Here is a 21,171-nt window from a genome sequence, read left to right as displayed (position 1 = left end):
AAGTTTTAAAATAGGGAGTTCAGTGCTTTAGTGTCTGGTGGCCCTTTTGACTGATTCAATCAACTGTAACTTTCAGTTGTAAATTTTACTTGGAATTCTCTGGCTGATACATATTCTTCTTTCTTTTTTCCTAGGTGGGCCAGGAGGTACGTATATAGTCCCGTGTTGCTTATTCCCATTTTGGCTGTGCATTCTTGCATATGCTTCCTTCCTGCACTTTTCCCTGAGACAGAGTAGGTAAAAACAGATGCAACTTCTGTGTGCTTACCATAGCCGAAATTCTGATCTGAGTGCAATCTCAGTTGGGCTGGATTTAAAATCTTTTAAGGTGGAAACAATTGGATATTTGAAATGGTGTTTGTGCCCAAATACTGAAATGTGTTGTTTGCAAGTAGCTGCATCTTCCTCTCTCTCTACACATGTTGAGACACATGCACCCATTGCTAGGAATCATATGTGTGCAGAGAGCCTTTGCATTCAGGTCCTGCTTGGAAGCTTCCCTGGGGCATCTGGATTAAATGGCTCTTTGGCTTGAACGAGCAGGGCTCTTCTTTGTCTGTTCTTATGAGGTGCTATGGGCCTTGCATTGACTTTGTGCAAGTGGGAAATGCCTGCAAGCTGCACAAAGTGTGCAGCCCTGATACATTTCACATTTTGGTGCCTTTGCGCCTTCCACCCTGGCTGGAGGTTCATGTTCAGCCATGCCAGCTTACAAGCATGGGAATCGGATTTGCACCACGATCCTAACCGTCTCTGCTGGGAAGTTACAACTGCCGAAATCCTGTGTTCAGGGTATTGGAAAATCCCAAAACCTTGATGCTTTGTATTCTGCAGAACTTGGAATTTCTGTTCATATGTGAGTGTTTGGACATGGCTTTCCAAACTCCGTTCAAAGCTAGTGTGTCCCATTTTCTTTTCCACCTATTTTAGAGAAGCTTCTTAAGGCATTAAAAAAAAAAGATTGTTAATGCCGTCGCGACTCAATGCATTTCAAGATAATGCATTTTTATGGCTTAATTAAGCATTAATGGTGGTGTGTTCCTGAGCTATGCCCAGAAGCAGTAGACAGGGCTGAGTGAGAAATGGTTTTATTATATTTCCTTTTTAAGCCCCACAAAGTATAAATCCCTAGGGGAATTCACCCACTTTTTTTCTAGCTCATTCTTTGGCATTATTTGCAGATGCCACTAAATCGATGCTATCATTTCTTTTTGTCCATTGCATACAGTTAAATGATGTTCCCAGATATTTTTGTTACACCGCCATCAAATTCAAGTAGATGTTATGTCAGGGAAAGAGCTGCCTATGAAGGCGTTTTTACCAGGACATAAAACCAAGGATTGGCAACACACTGGCTATATGATGCCGTGCACTTGAGCCATGTGATGTGCATGGAAGATGGGAACAAAGCAGTGGCATGATTAACCTGCATGGGGACTAGAGATGGGTTGATGCTGGTATATCCTTTGCTACCTTGGCCTGGGTCCATTTGCATCAAAGTATCAGCTGAGACGCTTCCTCTGATTTTAGCAATGTCAGGACAATAGGACCAGGTCATCAGAGAAACTGTGAATCTGGCCTACGCCAGGGGAAGCTAGCATGGTGTCCTCCTGATGTTTTTGAATTCCAAACTCCCCCATCCGCCCTAGCCAGCATGGTCAATGGTCATGGATGTTGGGAGTTGTAGTCCAACCGTAGCCAGAGGATGCCATGTTAGCTACCTCTGGTCAAAGCTTTTGCCCAGGCCCAGATGGCCCAAACCATGTTGGGTGGGAAAATCCTGCATTGCAGGGGTTGGACAAGATGACTCTCATGGTCACTTCCAACTCTACAGTTCTATGATTCTATGATTTCATGACCCACATATTTGGCTCTGTATGGTCTCAGATATGCTGTGGTTTGAAAGCCCAGCCTGTCTACCTACTGTCATGCTGTGAAACCAGTCTGGCTTCTACCCAAAGGCGCCAGAGGCTCAGGATCAACAGACTGGTTGAGCCTACTTGAATGCAGCAGCAAAGCCAAAGTTGTTTGTCTCTTGTCTGGAGGTTTGGACCAATTGGGAGATAACACTTTTACATCCAGGATCATTGAAGATCAGAGCTGGAGTCTGCTTGGAAGTAAATTCCAGACTTGTATTGAGCACCAAGATTAATATAGTGAAGTACAAAACCAAGAGCAGTTTTAACATTGGAAATACAATGAATCACTGCATTGACTGAGGCATAAAAGCCTTGCATTTAATATATGATGCATTCAAAGGGGCAACCCCACCCTCTTAGGAGATGACAGATTGCTGCATTAGCAGGAGAGAAATACAACCAAAGAGAGAGCAAAAGTCTTTCTGCAACTGCTCTTGTGGGCAGCAAAGTCCGCCAGAGAGCAAAATGTCAGAGCCATTTTGAGGAATGGCCAAATCAGGAAGGCACCAGAGTTCTTAGCCAATGCAGTTATTGACCGTCTCCATGTCCGGGATTCTCTCATTCAGTCGCTAGTAATGGGAGATGCCTATTAACAGTGCAATTTTGCCTTCATCATCATGCCATAATGGGATGATGGGGTTGTCAAAAAGAGACCACGGTTGTAATTCTATTCTAAGCCTACTTGCGGAGAAGTAAGCCCCACTGAAATCAATGGGGCTATTTTTCTGAGCAAAATTGGTTGCTTGCATTCTTGGGTTTTAGGACAACATGCACAAAGGGTATGCACCGATTTAGGAAATATTTGGACCACTCTGATGATTCTGTGTTGCCTGGGTATAATTTTTCTGATAAAGGCATTCTGTAGAATTATCATTGGTTCCCCACTTTTTCCATTCTATGTGCAGGATGTGTGCCCAATAATTTATTTTAGTATGGATTTTAATGGCCTTTGTATGCCACCTCATAATGCAAAGAGCAGCTTACAAGAAAAGTAAAAACTATTTTAGTACCTTGAAATGTGAAATCAAATGCTACATAAATATAACAAAAGAGGCTCACAAAATTGAATGTAGATTGAAAAATGGAGAGATCCTATTTAAAAGGCCTGGAGGAACAGAATAGTCTCTGCCTGGCGTTGAAAAGACCACAAGGATGGCACCAAGAGAGCCCCCCAGGGAAGGGTATTTCATAACCAGGGTGCCACAACTGAAAAGGCCCTCTCCCTGGCAACCACCTGCTTCACTTTATTGGTGGGCACACCCAGAGCAGGGCATGTGAAGTGGGTCTTAAGGAACATGGAACAGGAAGTAGCTTCACAGGATCTGAGTGCTGGGAGGAAAAAAGTATTTGTTGTTGTTATCATGTTTCGGGCAAAATATTAGCATGTAATTTAGACAAATTCAAGCGCCCATTGTTTTCAGGGTTGCCTCTGCACTTTCATTTACTTCTAAGTAACATGGATGTGGTTTCTGATGACACATTTAGCATCACATCCATTTTGTGCCTTCGAAAATGGATGCTACCCCACCCTACTTTTCATATAAATATTAGCTCGTTCCTCTCCATGGAACTCTTTACATGACTTAAAAAAATAATAATCCCCAAACAGTGTAAGCTTTTTGTAAGTTTCTCTCTCTCTTTCTTCTCAGTACCATGACCTTAATAGAAAACTGCCGGCTGCCTTCTTTGTCTGGAACACGCCCCTGAATAGGGTAGTCTTTGTAAATGACCGTGAAGTGACTCAGGATTTCCGGCTCCCACCAGGGGCCTATGTCATTGTCCCAGCCACTTCAGAACCCAACCAGGAATCAAACTTCATCCTGCGGGTCTTCTCCAGGAAGCACAGCCTTCAGTAAGTCCTCCGGTCTTGCTTTGCTACAATCATTAAGGGGCAGGGAGTGTGTAATTTTGCCAGAGGGAAAGGCTGGTGGTGGGTGCTCCCTGGTGGGAGATATGTAGTTTGCCCTACCTTTTCATGGCCATTGGTCAGGGATGATGGGAATCGTAGTCGAGCAACTCCCTGTGGAATCCTGGTCTATACCACTTATGAATCCTGGTCTATACCACTGTGAACTGTGACGACGACAACAACAACAACAACAATTTAATGCTGTATTGTTTTTAAATCAATTGGGAGCCGCTCAGAGTGGTTGGGGAAGCTCAGCCAGATGGGTGGGGTATTATTATTATTATTATTATTATTATTATTATTATTATTATTATTATTACAACAATGTCATAGTATTAGTTGGTCCCTATTTGTGGAATGCTCTCCCCAGGGAGGCTTGCTTGGCACCTTCATTATACACCTTTAGGCGCCAGGCAAAAAACATTCCTCTTCAACCAGGCCTTTGGCTGATGGACCTCCAATGTTGTTGAAAGCCGGGTTCTAGGTTTGTTTTTGTTCCTATTTTTATTAGGAAAAATATGCATTTTGTGTTTTTTATATTGTGATTTTATGTTGCGAACTGTCCTGAGATCTACGAATAAGGGACGGTATACAAATTTATTTAATTAATTAATAATAAAAATAAAAATCCATTATTAATCACTGTTCATTCTTTTATGAATAAGTTACCCACTCTTCACTGCAAGGTCCCAGGGTGGGGTACATACATATTAAATAGCATGAAAGCAGCACCTAAAATCATAATTAAGCGACACAAAGATTACTACAGTGCAGAAATGTGGTGTGGGAGTGGAGGCAGGGGCAGTGGCACATAGCTTAATCTAAAATGACTCATTTGCTCTAAGAAAATCCCATGGCATCTTGTCTTACTGGCAAAAAGAGTTCAAGACCATTGCCAGGGCTTTCATTCCCAGCCACCAGTTGTCTGGCGACACCAGTTGCAATGGACCATCAATGAAGCTCAGAGACCTCTGTGTGCTACATTCTTCAACTTTGGGTCCCTAGAGGTTGTTGGATTACAACTCCCATCATCCCCTTGCTAAGCTGGCTGGACATTATGGGAGTTGTAGTCCAGCAGCAGCTAAGAGCTCAAGGCTGCAGAACAGCTACAGGCCTGTCAACTCTGTAAAAGCAGCTGGCTTCACAGTTGTACCAACACTGGCTGAAGCAGCAATGTCTGTGGGGAGAGCTTGATCCAGAAGAAGCATTGTATGGGACAAAAGAAACATTTCTGCCTTCCCTCCCCCTCTCACCTTGTTGCACTATCTACACCTCTCATTGTACTTGTTAAAATTTGATTTCAGTGAATTGGGTGGTGATTCCAGCTGTGTCCTTTCAAAGGTAGGTTGAAGAACTGCTACACCGCTTGACTTGCTTCTCTCCTCTATTCCTCTGTGCTGATCTGGGATCCTCAGCAGAGCCTCCAGGGTGGGGGAACCAATCAGTTGAGTATGGTGGGCTAAGCTTGCAAATGGACTTTTATTGCTGGCCAGCTTCACTTTGAGGCCTGAATGGCAGGATGTAAATCTGGAAATATATAGGCGATCCCTGCTGTGTGCTTTTAAAAGGGGAGAAGAGGTGTAACTCACTTTGTTTTTTAATGTTCTAACAGCACCACAAAGAGTATGTTGATGTCGTAACTTATGGGAAGTGAATACACTCCCTTTGAATGAACCCCAACAGCTGACATTTATCATATCAAGAGAAAAGACTTAAGAATACATAAGCCAAGTGGATGCTCATTCTCACGGCATCTTGGGAACGGCAGTTACTGAGTGGGGGCTCTGACCTCAAAAGCCAAACTCAAGAGTCTCGTGGCTGCAAGTGTCTGTCCTTTCCCCCGTAAACTCTTGCAAATTGGCATGCAGAATTGGACTGCAGAAAGTCAATTTTTCTAGGATAAGTTTGACTGTCAGCTGTTCTCTTGCCACTAAACCTCTATTGGTCTAGTGGCCTGCTGTTCCACTGCAATCTATTACATAGATCTTGAGCTACCGCCTTTCCATCCTGCTTCTGTTCTGATTTGTTGTTGTTGTTGTCTGCAGGAAATAGTTGATGAACACGAAGATTGGGAAGATTTCTTCACTAAGTACTTTGATCAAGTGAGTCTGCCTATAGGGTCCACCAGAGGAAATAACCAAACTGCCCTGTTCGTGTTAGTTTCTGTGAAAAAAAATTGTAGGAGAGGGAGGGAGGGAGAAACCTACATTCTGGAAAGCATGCTGATGAAAGCCCATCAGACAGTGCCTATAGAACAATCCCGCCACTATGGTTTGACTTGATTTGTATATATTTTCAAACATATATCAGCTCATCACCACTTGAAGGAAGGAAGGAAATTGAGACAAAATAATAAAGCCAGTTGCAAGGTTCACATGCAGGTAGAGATTCCCACGATAAGCTTTTAAGTATGAACATCCCTCTCTGATGACCATAGGCACTGCTGATATCTTATGAAAATGCCTTGACTTTCACAGATGATCTGTGACTGCAGCTTCAAAACTCAGTTTTCTATGTGATACCTCTATTAAAAATTATGGTCTTTTGAATGCGTAGAACTTGAAATATGCAAAGCTTGGGTTTTTCTATAATATCTTGTCTCTCTTGCTTTAGTATCCTGAGATTAATGCAATGCAGCTGCTGAGGATTTTGAACAATGTGGCTTGGACGAGTAAGTATGATCTGGACTGCGGAATGCAGCATCACATATGTACACGGACCCAAGTGCAGAATGGCAGTGAGGGTTTTCATTATGTAGCTCAGTCTCCACAAGTGTTGGGTACATTTCTCATTAGGCTCTGCAGATGGTATCGTGTCAACCTCTATTAATCGTGTTTAAATGATAACATTTTCATACTCTTAATTATAGCAACTCTACCACTTTTACTTTCTGGGGCTCAGTTGCTTGGGAATAAAAGTCAAAGAAGTCTTTGCTCTCATGTTCTGCTCGTGTGCTTCAGTAATAATAATAATAATTTATTATTTCTACCCCGCCCATCTGGCTGGGTTTCCCCAGCCTCTCTGGGTGGCTCCCAACAGAATATTAAAAACACAATAAAACGTCAAACATTTTAAACTTCCCTAAACAGGGCAGCTTTCAGATGTCTTCTAAAAGTCAGATAGTTGTTTATTTCCTTGACATCTGATGGGAGGGCGTTCCACAGGGCGAGTGCCACTACCGAAAAGGCCCTCTACCTCGCTCCCTGTAGCTTCACTTCTCGTGGTGAGGGAACAGCCAGAAGGTCCTCGGAGCTGGGCCTCAGTGTCCAGGTTGAATGATGGGGCTGGAGACGCTCCTTCAGGTATACTGGGCCAAGGCTGTTTAGGGCTTTAAAGGTCACCACCAACACTTGTAGTAATCTGGTGGGCCACCGAAACCCAAGATGTAGCAATGGCTGTCAATGTGGAAGAAGAGTGCTGTGGTGCTCAGGTCCTGTCTGCGGGCTTCTCACAGGAAACTGGTTACCCTCTGTGAGATCAAGATGTTGGATCGTTGCATCGGCGATGTGATCCATCAGGAGCCTAGGACCAGGGGCAGGCTTTTAGGGTTGTGCCCTTAGGTGTACTAAGGGAATTTCCAGAAACAGAATATCACATCTGGCTGAGGATGCAGCAGTGACTGTGGGGGGGGGGGGGAGAAGAAGATGCAACAGAGAAAGTGACTTTCTCCAAGCTAGACCTCACAGAAGAGGTGGCTTTGCAGGGCTGGAAGCCGGATGCTAGTAGCTAGAAGAGAGTGAAACAGACATTAAGAACGCAGCAGTTGCGTATGAGAGAGTTGGAGGGGCATCGCCACCCTCCTGCTGGTGGTGATATGGTTGCTGGGGCGGGCATGGGGCAAGGCACTGGTGAGGTTGTGGTTTTGCCCTGCCAATCCCAATGGACACCAGCCTCCACTCGTTAGAATTATTGTAGTTCCCTTACGGTTGTATCAAAGAACTTTGAAAGCAGGCATATCCTTAGGCAGTGACTTATCATCCTCTCCATTAAGTATGAGTCAGGGTACTGATCATCAGAGCCCTTCATGACACACCCCTGTGACTTTGGTCTTGAGCCTGGGGCACAGCTTGAATTCCCAAGCTGTGAGAGCAGAGAACTATCTTCAGGTGCCACAAATTCTCCATTAACAGAGCTATCCTTCCTTACTATTTAGCCTTTCCTCTTTGATGTCTTCTTGTGTCATAATTCCTCTGGCATTCCTCTTCTCTCATGTTCCCTATGGCAATTTCTCCTTCCATAATCAATTCTTTCTTTTTATTTTACTTATTTATAAGATTCCTTTCCTGCTCTCCATCAAATATGATCTTAGGGTGGGCAGCAAGTTCAAATATAATGAAAATAGAACCACAAAATGCAATTGAAACAAAAACAAACAAACAGACATAGTTCCAGGAAAAAACAAAACTTAGTTGCATTATTTTTATTGAATGCATTTCCAAACTTTGTATATACTAGGCATTGTTAGTTGTTACCATTTCTTTTCACTATTCCCATCTCTGCCCATCTCCTTTCCTCACCCAGTCCTGTTTTCCTGCCATGGGAAGCCTTCTTGACTGACTCCCTCTCAGTTCAAGATAGTGCAAACAAACCAACAAACCGGCCCCTCCTGCCATATTTTATTTAGGAAGGTTTTTGGTTCTGTAGCATATTTAGATTTCTTTATTGTTCACTCTTTCCTGTGAATGTTTGTGCCATTCATATTTTATTAAGCGTACCCTAAAAACATGGGGCAGACGAATCCTAGGGTGGACTGCCAAGGTGTGGAGGGGCACATCCTGCTGCACATCCTTGCTGCTGCAACATCGTGTTTGGGGGACCCCCTGCTGGCTGTTGCCGGTGGGAACACCCCTGCCAAGAGTGTTTCCTCCGTAATAGTGGGGCCTCCGTAACAGTGGAACCCTCTGTTGGTTGAGGTTAGCAGGTAGAGATGTCTGCTGGATCCTAACCCCCACCAACAGCATGAATAGAGGTTGGCGACTGCAGACTTAGGTTAAGAAAAGGTAAAGGACGCCTGACAGTTAAGTCCAGTTGTGAACAACTCTGGGGTTGCGGCGCTCATCTCGCTTTACCGGCTGAAGGAGCCAGTGTTTGTCCACAGACAGTTTTTCCAGGTCATGTGGCCAGCATGACTAAGCCGCTTCTGGCGAAACTAGAGCAGCTCATGGAAACACCGTTTACCTTCCCGTCAGAGCGGTACCTATTTATCTACTTGCACTTTGACGTGCTTTCGAACTGCTAGGTTGGCAGGAGCTGGGACTGAGCAATGAGAGCTCCCCCCATTGTGGGGATTCGAACCACCGACCTTCCATTCAGCAAGCCCTAGGCTCAGTGGTTTAGACCACAGTGCCACCCGCATCCCTTAGACTTAGGTTAGCATCTCATAAAAATAATGAGCACCGTGAATAGCTTAAGGGCAGCCTGATTCCTTATATCCCTAGCCAATCACTGAGCTCTTGGGGGGAGTCTTTGTTGATGGTCCCCTTATGGCTAAGATGCACGTCTCATATCTGCTAGAAATGGTGCATTCAGTGTTGCAGGACCAAACCGGCAGAACTCCACCCCAACTGAGATTAGACTGGCACCCTCCTTGCTGAACATCAGGTGCCTGGCAAATACTTTTTTCTTCCACCAGGCATTTTGTGTTTGATTCCATGATGAATTTTTGTATTGCTTATTCTCTACATGGTTTATTGTGATGTACCCTGCTTAGAAATGCTAACTATTAAGCACTATGTAAATGCCTCTCAATAAGTGAATGGCAGATACGGGTTCCAAGAAATCCCAGTCCTATTTTTCCTGTGGCCTGTTCTACCTCCAGATACTCACAGCTTACAGACTGAGCGTAGCCAATAAACAAGGTAGACGATTCCTAATTTATAAATGGATAAGATCTGAAACTGTTGACGCTAATGAGATAAAAGCTCTTGTGGCACAGGTTCAGAGTAAACAGAAAGCAAAACAGAACCTTTGTCTCTATTCAGGGTTTTGGCTTCTTTTAGGACTGAGGGTGAGATGGCTATTTTATCTGTGCTGGAGTATCTTTCCAAAGTAACCCATCAGGCACCAGGAAATCTATAAGGAAACTAACCAGGCTGTGCTGCTCATCTTTTATTCTTCATAGGCAATCAATTTTAAGGCTTTCATTTCCAAACTTTACAGTGCATGATTCATATTTAATAAACAGGGCTATAATGAGATTAAAACATTGTCGGTTTCTGTAGAGAAGGGATCGGTGAGTTATGAGCCTGTTGCCTGCTCCATGGAAGTCTGCAGGCAATCTATAATCATGATTTGCAACAAGATTAGACTCCCTTTCTGTTCCATTTCTTGTCATTCGCTTATCGCTAACCGAGGCTTGGCTCTGTGTTTTTAACTCAGTCTCCTAAGACAGGCAGAGGACACAAAACTTGTCAGATTTATCCCTGGTTGTCGTCTATTGCTGCTAGTCGAGCTACACAAGGGACAAATCAAGCAGAAAAAGGCAAAGACAGACTTCTCCCAAGGTCAATCAGACACAGCCGCCTGTGCACATTTCCTTGGGATTGCATGTCATTGAAACTGGCGGACTTGAGCCATGCCCAAATACAAAGGCATAGGCTGGTTTCTGTTCTTGCTGACATCTACTGTAACAGTCTGTACCAGAACCTTTGTGTCTATCTCTCCTGTTGAAGGCAGTTGCATGTGAGCATGCTGGTGATGCACTCTGTTCCAAAGAGGGCTACCATTACCCCTTGGGACCCGGATATTATTTTCCTGCTTGTGGATTTGCTTTGTCTCCCTATTTTCATTCAATTATACTTTTTCCCCTCTTTCCAGAGCTTCAGAACCATGGCCTGAGATTTAGCCTGGATGCCTGCCGGGGTATATTGGCCCTCTTAGATGTATCCTGCCTTCTTGGTTTATTTTATTTTATTTTTTCCAGTGTATATCTTTATTGATTTAAAATAAATATATTTATGGGAAAACAGACAAAGAAACAAACAGACATACAGTCAAACAAACAAACAATAGAAAATCAGACAACAACCACAATATTAGAAACAACAAAATTAATATAACTAACATCCTTTATACTCTGGATACTGGAAGCAATTATAAAACTTATAAAGAAAAGAACTAAAAATGACTTCCAATTAATCTCACTGTACTTTATCAATTACCTTATACCGCACAATTACTTATTTCTTATATAGTTTCTTTTACCCTCCCTACGAACTTATATTTATACAATACAAGGATCAGTCGAATTCTGCCAAGATGTTTCCTTTTATACCATAGTTTTTAAAGTATTCTTTAAAGATTCTCCAATCCTTATAGACTTTTTTTTTTGGTTGGCCTCTTATCCTTCTTGTTGTCTTCTTGGTTTAACTGTAGCTGTGCTTTGGTGTTTGCCTGAACACACAAATGTCTGTCTGTGGGTGAGGGGCAGGGGCGGCTGACATGTTCCAGTGCCTGTTGCCCCACCTGCTCAATCCCTGACTCTTCCCATATTGAGCTGTGAATGTCTGCAGGAAGCTTTTACCTGTTTTTAGTTGAACAAGACTGGGGAATCTGACAAAGCAGGGGCGGGGGGAAATCTTGCAAGATGTTCCAGTTCTGTTCAAGCAAAAATGGCCTGCGGACCTTCCATGCTCAACATGGGAAGGTTAGGGACTGAGAAACAGGGTGAATTAAAGGGTGATGTCATGGATAGATAGGGTTTGCATGTCCTATGCTCCTGTTTTTGTCCACAGGTATAACCCACACATGAATACCTGATTCAGTCGGGCAGATAGCCAAATAATTGACCAATGTTTCGGCACTGAAGAAGGGGGTTGCTTTCTTTTGACAGTTTCCAAATATGGAATAGTTAAATATTCAACTCCTTTGAGTTGTAGGGAAGTAGAGAAATGGTAAGGAGAAAGGCAGTGTGTGCAGGCAGAGTCCATAGGACTTTCTGGGAGATCTCCCATCCAGGTGCTGAGCAAACTCAGACCAGCATAGTGTCAGTGAGATTGCTGGATCATGTTTCTCTGGACCAGACCCTGAGAACAGGGAGTGACTGTCTCCTTGCTCCTGAGCAGTAGTGTCTGAGTTTTTGACATTTGTTTTACTCTTCCCACCTTGTCCCTGTTTATTAGAATGTAGGCCTGCAGGTAGGGTGTCTTGTTTTAATTTCATGTAAGCTGCTCTGGGAGCCTTTTTGGCTGAACAGCAAGGTACAAATGCTATAAAAGGAATGAATGAATGAATGAATGAATGAATGGTGGATGGTGAGTTGTTATAGTCTGGGTGGTTTTGCTCACCTGGCTTCCTCACACCATTGCCTGCTATTGCCCCTAAGTCTCATTCCCATTTCCTCCTATTGAACATCCTATTGAACATTCCCATTTCCTCCTATTAAAGCTACAGACCTTGGAAAGATTGGTAGCCTAGGAATGGGGTAAGGAGAGAAGGCAAGACTCCTTCTGAGATCTCCAAAGTATGCCAGGCAACCCGGCTGAGACCTTAGGAAGGATGTCTGGTGGAGGCCAGGATGTCTCTCTTTGTAACCAAGGCTGCGATCCCAACCCTGGGAGTAAGCCCCATTGTACTCAACAGAACTTACTTCTGAATAGACACAGTTAGAATTGTGCTGAAAGTTGCTCTTATAAAGGCTAAATCTGAGTAAACAGTGTATGTGCTTGTTTTAACTCTCATGAATACACAGTCCATAGTTTGCTTTGTGCTGCCTTTGAAGTTAATGAGAAAATGCTCATTGATTTTAGGAAAAGGAAGAGTAGCCCCTGGGGCAAGGTTCAAAGACCTCTTGAAATCAATAGCGTAGCTTTGACTTTGGTTGCATTAGGCGCTAGGTCACATTTTTAGTAGAAGTACAAAAATCGAGAAATTCCCCCGGTGGCTTCTCTACTTTTAATCCAAAGTCATTGACTTTGCTGCTCTCAGGTTGGTCTAATCAGAACTTTTCCAGGTTCACTCATTCTTCCCCAGCAACAAACTTCATTTGAATATTGTACACCTTGACCACACGATTCAGTTTAATAACACCGGCACCTTGAGCATTCAAGAATTCAGATGCCTATGGAAGAAGCTGCTTCAGTACCAGGTAAGAAGTGTGTGTGTGTGTGTGTGTGTGTGTGTGTGCACCAATATGACGATTGAGTGGGTGGAGATTCTATGGATAAGAACCTCATTACTTTCTCACCATTTTTTGAAGCTCCTCTAGTACTGGAGTTGAGAGGGAGGCAATAGGGGCAATTGCCTCCTTCTTCTCCCAGTTCTACTGCTGGTGCTGGCATAGGGAGGAGGGGTGGGGAAAGGGCATGTACCACTGCCCCTCTGAGGAGGCTGAGCCACCCCCTCTTTAAAATACCAGGGTGGCACCAGGTGGAAACCATACTGGGCAGATAGGCATTGCGACCTGCCTCCTCAGCCTCAAAGCTGTGTTTTTTTTGGAGATCCCTGGGGTCCTATAATTGCCAGTGGTGGAAAAAAGAATTTCTGATAGGTGAGCAGGCAAGGATGCTGTGTGTCCCCCCACCAGGCGTCTACTAGGTCACAGGCAACTAATAAAGGTTAAGCTTAACCTGGTGTCAGGTTCTTCCCAACCCAACCACTTTTTTACTGTTTTAAAAATACTGCCTAACGGGGTGTGGACAGAATTCTACCCTGGGTGCCAGAGGTTTTTGTGGCATCCAGAAAAAAGGTTTTTTTAAAAGAGCTGCTGTCAAGCAGGCAAAATGGGGGGGGGGAGAGAGAGAGAAAAGAAAGGAAAGAACCCACTGGTAGCCACCACAGCCAGCTTAAGCACCTTCTCCCCCTGCCCAAATCTTTCATGCAACAGTCCTGCTCACACGCCAGAAAAAAGTAACATAGAACCACCACCCCATTTGCCACCTGCAGATGGGAGTGGCAAAAATAGGAGTGCCATTTTGAAGTTCAAAGCTAGTCCAAATATTTCAACAGGAAACTAAACCCTGCAGCCTACATAAATTAAGCAAACAGGCACAATCTTTCTTGTTGTGCATAATTTATTCTATTGTTTTGCGCTGTTTTATACTGCTTCTTCTAGGCATGGGCAGGAACAGGGCAATGTTTTGGCCTCTGTCCTGCCTTGAAATTGCTCCCTCCCCATTGAGGGATGGGGAGCTAAAGGTGGGCTAGGAACTTGAGCTGCATGAAACCTGAACCAGATGCTCTGTCACTGAGCTATGACCTCTCCCACCTCTCTCTCTCTGTCTCTCTCTGTGTGTGTGTGTGTGTGTGTGTGTGTGTGTGTGTGTGTGTAGTTCTGTTCTTAGCTTGCGTCCAGATGGGCAGAAAGGTAGCCAGACAGACACAGAGAGGCAGATATATTTCCGATGGTCCTATCAATTCTCCATCTGCAGCAAAATGGATAACTCTGTTGTTTTGCTTTTCAGGCTAGGCAGTCTGCCAGCATTGTCTGCTTCCCTCAGGTGGCCTCAGGACCTCTGCACCCTTTGCATTGAATGAAGAAAGGGGTGGCAGTGGTGCAGGTGTAGCCAGCTGAGGGGTGAATGGGTTGGTGTGCCCTGCTTACTTAGTTATCTTCCTCTTTAATTTTTTGTGACAGGCAGTTTTCCAGAAAAATGATATTCAGCAAACAGGAACCTTGGATCAAGTAGAGCTGCAGGCATCTGTGCAAGAATTAGGTGAGGAAAAAGGAAGAGTTTTGTTTTTGTAGCATTCAAGCTTGCAGAAGTCCCCCAGGCATTTGGTTGGCTTCTGTGAGCTGGTCTTGTGTTCTTTGGTCCTTATGGGATCCAGTCTGACTTTCTTCCAGAAAGAGCTGCAGAGATGAGGACCCTGTGACTCTCCAAGTAGAGCTCCCATCAGCTCCAAGCCCATGTGGCCAATGATCAAGGATGAGTTGTAGTCTAGCGACATCTAAGGGCACCACATTGGCCCTTTCCCCTGCTGTAAGATATGCTGGGCATGTGCTGAAACCTCCTGTGCTGGACTGATGCTGTGATATAGATTACATAGTCTTCTTAGGTCAGTGATGGAGAACCTGTGGTCCTCCAGATCTTGTTGGGCTTGCATCTCCCAACAGCCCCAGCCAGCATCCCAATGGCGATGGAAGCTGGAGTCCAACAACATCCTCTAAAGGCAAATTTGAGCAAGAAAACATTTGAGCCAGAAACACAGTTTTCAGCATTGTCCTATCATCAGGTTATCTGTTTGGTTGCAGGTTGCTCTGAGTTGCCTAGGGCAAGATAAAGTGGCTAGCAGATTTAATAAATAATAATTATCCCTGATAAGGGCTTGGAATCCACCTCTTTCTACCAGCTTCACTCATGGGATTCCCATTTATCCATAGAGTGGTGTCCTAATTAATCTGATGTCCCACTACTCACATTTGCTATGTGTCAGTCAAATACAGTGGTACTTCGGGTTAAGTACTTAATTCATTCTGGAGGTCCGTTCTTAACCTGAAACTGTTCTTAACCTGAAACACCACTTTAGCTAATGGGGCCTCCTGCTGCCGCCACACCGCCGGAGCACGATTTCTGTTGTCATCCTGAAGCAAAGTTCTTAACCTGAGGTACTATTTCTGGGTTAGTGGAGTCTGTAACCTGAAGCGTATGTAACCTGAGGTTCCACTGTAGTTAGTATATAACCCAATGCAAGCAGCACAGATCTGTTTTGCCAGATCTCTGAATCGTCACACATTTTAGATCAGACCAGATAAACTGCACGCTCAAAGAACACAGTAGCAGATTCATTAACCTACACTGCTCAGACCTGTTTTTGGAAATGTAAGTTGTTTGTCCCACTAGATTTTTCTCGAAATGAGCTGAATTGAATCTGAGGATTAATTTTCAGCCACAAACTTTTGGCTCTTCAATAATTACGCTTGATTCAAAAATGGCTGTAAGGTAAATGGTGGCAAGGTGCGGGGAAAGCAGCTTTGTTAAATGAGATTAGTACAGTTCACAGTGACACTGGAGCTGGAGCTTAATTAACTTAATTTAGCTTGAAACTAACATATAGAAAGCACTATAAAAGTTACACTTCAAAACTGTATACGAAAAGAAATGAAATTAAAATTCATTACAATTCACTTGCTACACCGTATGACAACAATAAGCCAATCATCACCGGAAGCATAATGCAATTAAAAATACAGCATTTTGAACATCAAATTAACAAACTTTGTGTGATTAAATTAAGAAATGCATTATTAATTGATTTGGTGCGCTTCCGTCGCATATTCCATTGCTCTTCATGTAACAGATGCTTAAATCCCAGTGATTCTCAGCGCTTTACTTTCATGTGCTTCATGGCAGTAATTTCTTAATTGATGGCATGCAAATTTCTGTGTGGTTCTGGTGAAGGGAGGGATGGCTTCCTGAATGAAGCACAGTTGTCTTCCAGCATCATCACTGCCACCATTTCCACTGTCTTCATGTGTAAGGCCAGTGTGGTTAGTGTCAGCCTCTGACCAGCAAGAACCAGGTTAAAATCCCCACTCTGCCACAAGACTTATTGGGTGATTCTGGCCTGTCGCTATATTTTAGCCTCTCCTACCCCACTGAGTTGTTTTAAGGGATTCAATATGGAATAATATCAATGCATTAAATAATATAACTAGGACTAGCCACAATCAAGTCCAACTTTCAGTGCCTGGGTTCTGTCAAGGTGCTGTCAGCGGCTCCCGGCTGGTTGCCCAGGAAAGTATAAAGACAAGGAAAAGTTTCTTACCGTCCATTTTTATTTCACTCTTTACAGAGAGGCTGTAGAACCCAGCCTCTTGGATAATGGCCTTGTCCTGAATAAATCTCCACCCCTCATCTCTCCCACTTCCTCATTCGTCATTCTCATTGTTTCTTCTACGGGTGCTGCTATGTGCCCTCTGTCTTTGGGCTCTTTGCTCTCCTACTTTTAAGGCTTGCTGGGTTCTGGGAGAAGGAGGGTTGGGAACACTTTCTAATAACAATGTGTCAGCTGGGTGTTGTTCCGGCTCTCCCATGATTTCCCAGCTTTCCCCCTCATCTGCCTCTGAGCTGCTATCTCCCTTAAAGGCCTGTTGTAAATCTATATTGTCTTCCTCTTCCTCCTCCGTGGAAGGGTCAGGATGGGGAGAGGCGGTCTCCACCATTCCCCCTCTGCCGAGTCCCTGACAGGTTCACACCCCTCTGATTAAAAGCAGCATGGTGTTTTTGTAGCCGTAAGAATAAATGAGCAGTTTAGCCACAATAGGTGCTAAACGTCCAGCAGCTTTCTCACCAAATGTGACTTAAGTGTCCTTCACTGGGGGGACAGGTGGATAAAATTAAATATATGAAAAGCTGCCCAGAACTGTTTGCACTGTGACTGCATGTGGAAAATCTGAACAGTAAGCCTAAATGTCTTTGGGGGTTTTCTTATCTTACTAAAGGAATCTCCCTCAGCAATGAACTCTGCAAGCTGCTGGCCATGCGATATGGGAACCCTGGTCTGAACATCACCTTTGAGAGCTTTGCCTGCTTCATGCTGCGTGTGGAACTCATGATGGGTGAGGAGGCAGATGACTATTTCTCTCATGCGGGACTCCAAGCAAAATTGGGTTTCAGTCGCAAGTCCTCTGTCTGTAACATAATGACTGTCTTTGGACATTAAGGAGAGAGCAACACTGTGCATTTAAAGCACATTCAACACACTTTCAAAGCACATGACTTTCCCCAAAGAATCCTGGGATCTTTAGTTTCTTAAGGGTGCTGAGAATTGTAGCTTGGTGAAGGGGAAACCACAGTTCCCATTATTATTTGGTGGAAAACATGCACTTTAAATTTGCTTTAAATAGATGGTGTGGATCTGCCCTAAGATAAACAATAGCTTACTAGAATGAGCCCAGATGAGTTATGGGCTCTCACACATCCTCTATTCTTCTCAAGCATGGCTATAAGAAGCATTCATTTCCTGGGAATCATCATATCAGTTTCCTTCATTTCTTCCTTTTGCAGAGGCCTTTCACAATACGAGTAAAGATGGCAAAGGAATATATCTTCAAGAGTCTGAGGTAAGGACACTACCCCAGCTGTAGTACAGCGCCATCTGTTATGGAGAACAAGGTCTTCTGTTTAATATCCCAACCAATGGAGCACCTCATTGGTTGTATAACTCTCAAGTGATTGCAGTGATTGACAGGATAATGAAACCCTTGGGTCAAGAGCTCTTCCAGGAGCTTGACTTCCTGGGTTCATCTGTGGGGATGGAGGGTAATTTTATACAGTCCACATTATAAAGCAAACCAGATTAGTCTGTAGCTCCAGAACTTCCAAGTAAACCAGAAAGCAGTTAATAAGTGGATTGCATACTTCTCTGAATTTTGCAGTGTGCTAAAATGTATCTATTACATGGAAAATGCAAAGCACAACAACAACAACCCCAAACCACCCTTCCTATTTTAGGGGAAAATTTGTACAAAATGCATATTTTAGGTACAATTTAAATGCAGATTTTTTTTGTTTATTTCTTATAAAAATCTGCAATGAATGGAACAAACTTATTTCTGAATATGTACAAAACTGTCAGAACAGAAATAAGTTGATTCATTTGATCTAGAGACAGTTACTGAATGGTTGAGCTCAGAAGGGACTACACTGACTACTCTGAACTACACCAGGCACGCCATATCTGGGAACGATAGCAAAGTCTGGGCCACAAGACCAGAGCTGCTCCTGCCACACAGGTCTTCGTGAAGTTGGCTGGGTTAATGGCAGAATTAGCATAAGAGGAGGCTTTGATGGAGTTGCCCTTCTTCCTTGCTGATGGCAGTGGTGGTTCGGCCTATCTTGGCCTTGATGGACCAATAGATAGATCTGCCCTAGGGGCGCCCACCTCCATGGACCAGGTCCTGTGAAGGAACCAATAGCAATGACTAGGTCAGGTATAACAGGAGACCATTTCATAGGCTAGCCCCTAGCGCAGTAGAGCAGGATAAAACCATTTTTAATGCGTTTCTCCTTGGTATTCGCTAGTGGATGATGATGACTCTCTATTCATGAAGTAAAGCAAAGGAGAAGAGTTGAGCCAAGCTACCTGGCCCCTTCACAAGGACAGAAGTGACTTCCTTTTATCTGTATATGGGGGACATTTTGAGTCCAGCTTTGTGACTCTTGTGGAATTTTGGAAGAGTTTCATTCACTGGGAGCAGCTCCACTGATGTCTCTTGGGATTGCATGTGGGTGCAGCATGGACAATGGCCAGAAATCATAAGGTCATGCTTCTAGCATATTGACTGAGGCTTCTTTAAAAAGCACTTCCCTAAGAAGAAGAAAAAGAAAACCTGAGTTACTGATCAAGCACCTGTGTGACAATGAAGACTATGGTGTTAAGTCATGCGTCATTTCAATTTGTTGAGGAGTATCTGCTGTTAAACCAGGATGGAATAGTTATATGGCTGCAGTGAGGAACAGTGAGCAAGTGAACAAATACGCAGTGGCCTAAAGGGCCTTGCAGCAGCTCATTTCCAAAATGCGCTTGCCTGAGTTGTAAGATTGGCTGTGGAGGCACTGCACGCCATCTCATCGTGGCAGCTCAGACAGGCAGTTACAAGAAACAGGGCCTTTTCAGTAGTGGTCCCAAAACTTTGGAATACCTGGTAGATATCTCCCTGGGCTCTTTATAAGTGTCTTTTTAGGTATCTGTTTCAACAAGCTTTGAATATCTGATTAATCTCACGGGCTGCTACTTTTAAAATGATATGGTTACTGTTGCTAAAACACTGTTTTCGGGTTGTTGTTTTTTAAAATGATTTTTTGTTATATTTATAATTTTGCTTATTCTTGTATTTATTATTTTGTAAGCCATTTTGAGAGCTTGTAATAGAAAAGTTTGGATAAAAATGAAGAACATTTATACTGACAGTCCTTCGGATTGTCTGCAAAGGTTAGGGTTCACATGTCCTTTTAGGTCATTATGGAGTGCCTTCTCCAGGCATCCCACAATGCCTCATCCTCCCTTTGTTTCCAAGCTTGGCTTTGAACATTGGGCAGCACTCCCCAAATTACTTTCTTCTCCATTTGCATTTCCATTTGGGGCTGGAGTAAGTAGCTGGCCTACTTACTCCAGCCCCAGTACAGTGTATTTATTTATTTATTGCTATTTTTAATTACTCATTGTAAGTTTATCGGAAAGGGTAGGATAATGAAAACAGGCATGCAAGAATCTGTGCAGTCCTTTGGGATTTGGCAGAGATGGTCACAAGAACTTTAGTTTGCCCCTTTCTGTTGCTTCCTGACGAGCAAACCACTGCTATCCTATATTTTTCAGCTGAGGTCAGTGATAAAATTGCTATTCAGTTGCAACTGCCTGCACATGTTGCTTTCAGAGCAGAATCAGGGCCTAAACTTTAATAGCCAAGAAAACCCATGACTATGAAAGAGGAAAATCCTTCACAGAAAGTGGCTAAAATGCAGCTCTCAGTGGCTTCATTGGGTTTGGGATTTCACGCTGCAAAACTTTTATCATTATAATAATAATGATAATAAATACAGTTTGTAATGTATTGCACAGGTTATGAAGGAAGCTATGAGATACATGGGTTTGAGCCCCATGTTGGACAAAAGATTCTTGCATTGCAGGGGGTGGACTAGATGACACTCGTGGTCCCTTCCAACTCTACAATTTATATGAGTCTCTGATTCTATGGAAATGGCTATAGCCAAGTACATATGTTCCATTGTGCTCCAATCATTATATGTATCTGATTTTTGTACACGCTTGTGCATTGCCTCCTTTTAACACAACTACGTGTAATTGCAGCATTACTGTGTGACTATTCATGCACCCTGAAGAATCCTCTGCTGATTATTCAATAAAGTTTTTATAACGCTAAGTAGCACTGAGATGTGTGAAAAGAGGTCTTTGTGAACTCATTGTATGCCTTAACTCATACAATGCAAACTCTGTTCTGTGGATCGCAAGGAAAGTGTTCTTGCCATGGTGCTTTCCTTGACATTTTTGAAAATTTTATATATCTAGCAGAGAAACACTTCCAGGATTCTGAAGATGTGACTCCTGTTTTCTGTGTGCATGGTGGGAAACAACACACAATCTATCTTGGGGGGAGGGATGCATTCATTTATATTGAGAGGTACTTCTACACCATCACACTTTTCACTGGGTGCATTAGCAGAAAGAATTACAAGGACATCACTGTGTAGCTGGAGACCTGGATGAGAAGTCTTTCATGGAGACAGAAGAACAATGTAGAAAACAGAGCATACAAAACAATGAATAGAGAAGGTAGGCCGATATGGCAATTAATAATATAAACATGAGGAGTAATTCAAGAATCTAGCACCCAAGTTCTCAGAATACAAAAGAGTTCACCTTGTACGTATAATACAACTGGAG

At 43.4% G+C, this 21,171-nt stretch overlaps 1 protein-coding gene across 1 annotated transcript in view; it reads left to right on the top strand.

The window, feature by feature from the left end:
* LOC308583315 (calpain-14-like) overlaps window positions 1–20,294 on the top strand; it is a 34,787-nt gene extending 14,493 nt beyond the window's left edge. Inside the window, exons 11-21 of the mRNA XM_081187127.1 lie at window positions 135–146; window positions 3,569–3,771; window positions 5,133–5,169; window positions 5,874–5,930; window positions 6,442–6,499; window positions 10,645–10,709; window positions 12,845–12,913; window positions 14,402–14,480; window positions 17,210–17,326; window positions 17,775–17,830; window positions 18,792–20,294. Of these exons, the coding sequence (XP_081043253.1) occupies window positions 135–146; window positions 3,569–3,771; window positions 5,133–5,169; window positions 5,874–5,930; window positions 6,442–6,499; window positions 10,645–10,709; window positions 12,845–12,913; window positions 14,402–14,480; window positions 17,210–17,326; window positions 17,775–17,830; window positions 18,792–18,818 (780 nt within the window). The 3' untranslated portion in view covers window positions 18,819–20,294. The remainder of the gene's footprint in view (window positions 1–134; window positions 147–3,568; window positions 3,772–5,132; window positions 5,170–5,873; window positions 5,931–6,441; window positions 6,500–10,644; window positions 10,710–12,844; window positions 12,914–14,401; window positions 14,481–17,209; window positions 17,327–17,774; window positions 17,831–18,791) is intronic.
* The last annotated feature ends 877 nt before the right edge of the window (window positions 20,295–21,171 follow it).

The sequence above is a fragment of the Podarcis bocagei genome (assembly GCF_964188305.1).
Source record: "Podarcis bocagei genome assembly, chromosome: 3".
In the NCBI taxonomy this organism is placed as follows: Eukaryota; Metazoa; Chordata; class Lepidosauria; order Squamata; family Lacertidae; genus Podarcis; species Podarcis bocagei.
This window is presented reverse-complemented; position numbering and strand designations above follow the sequence as displayed.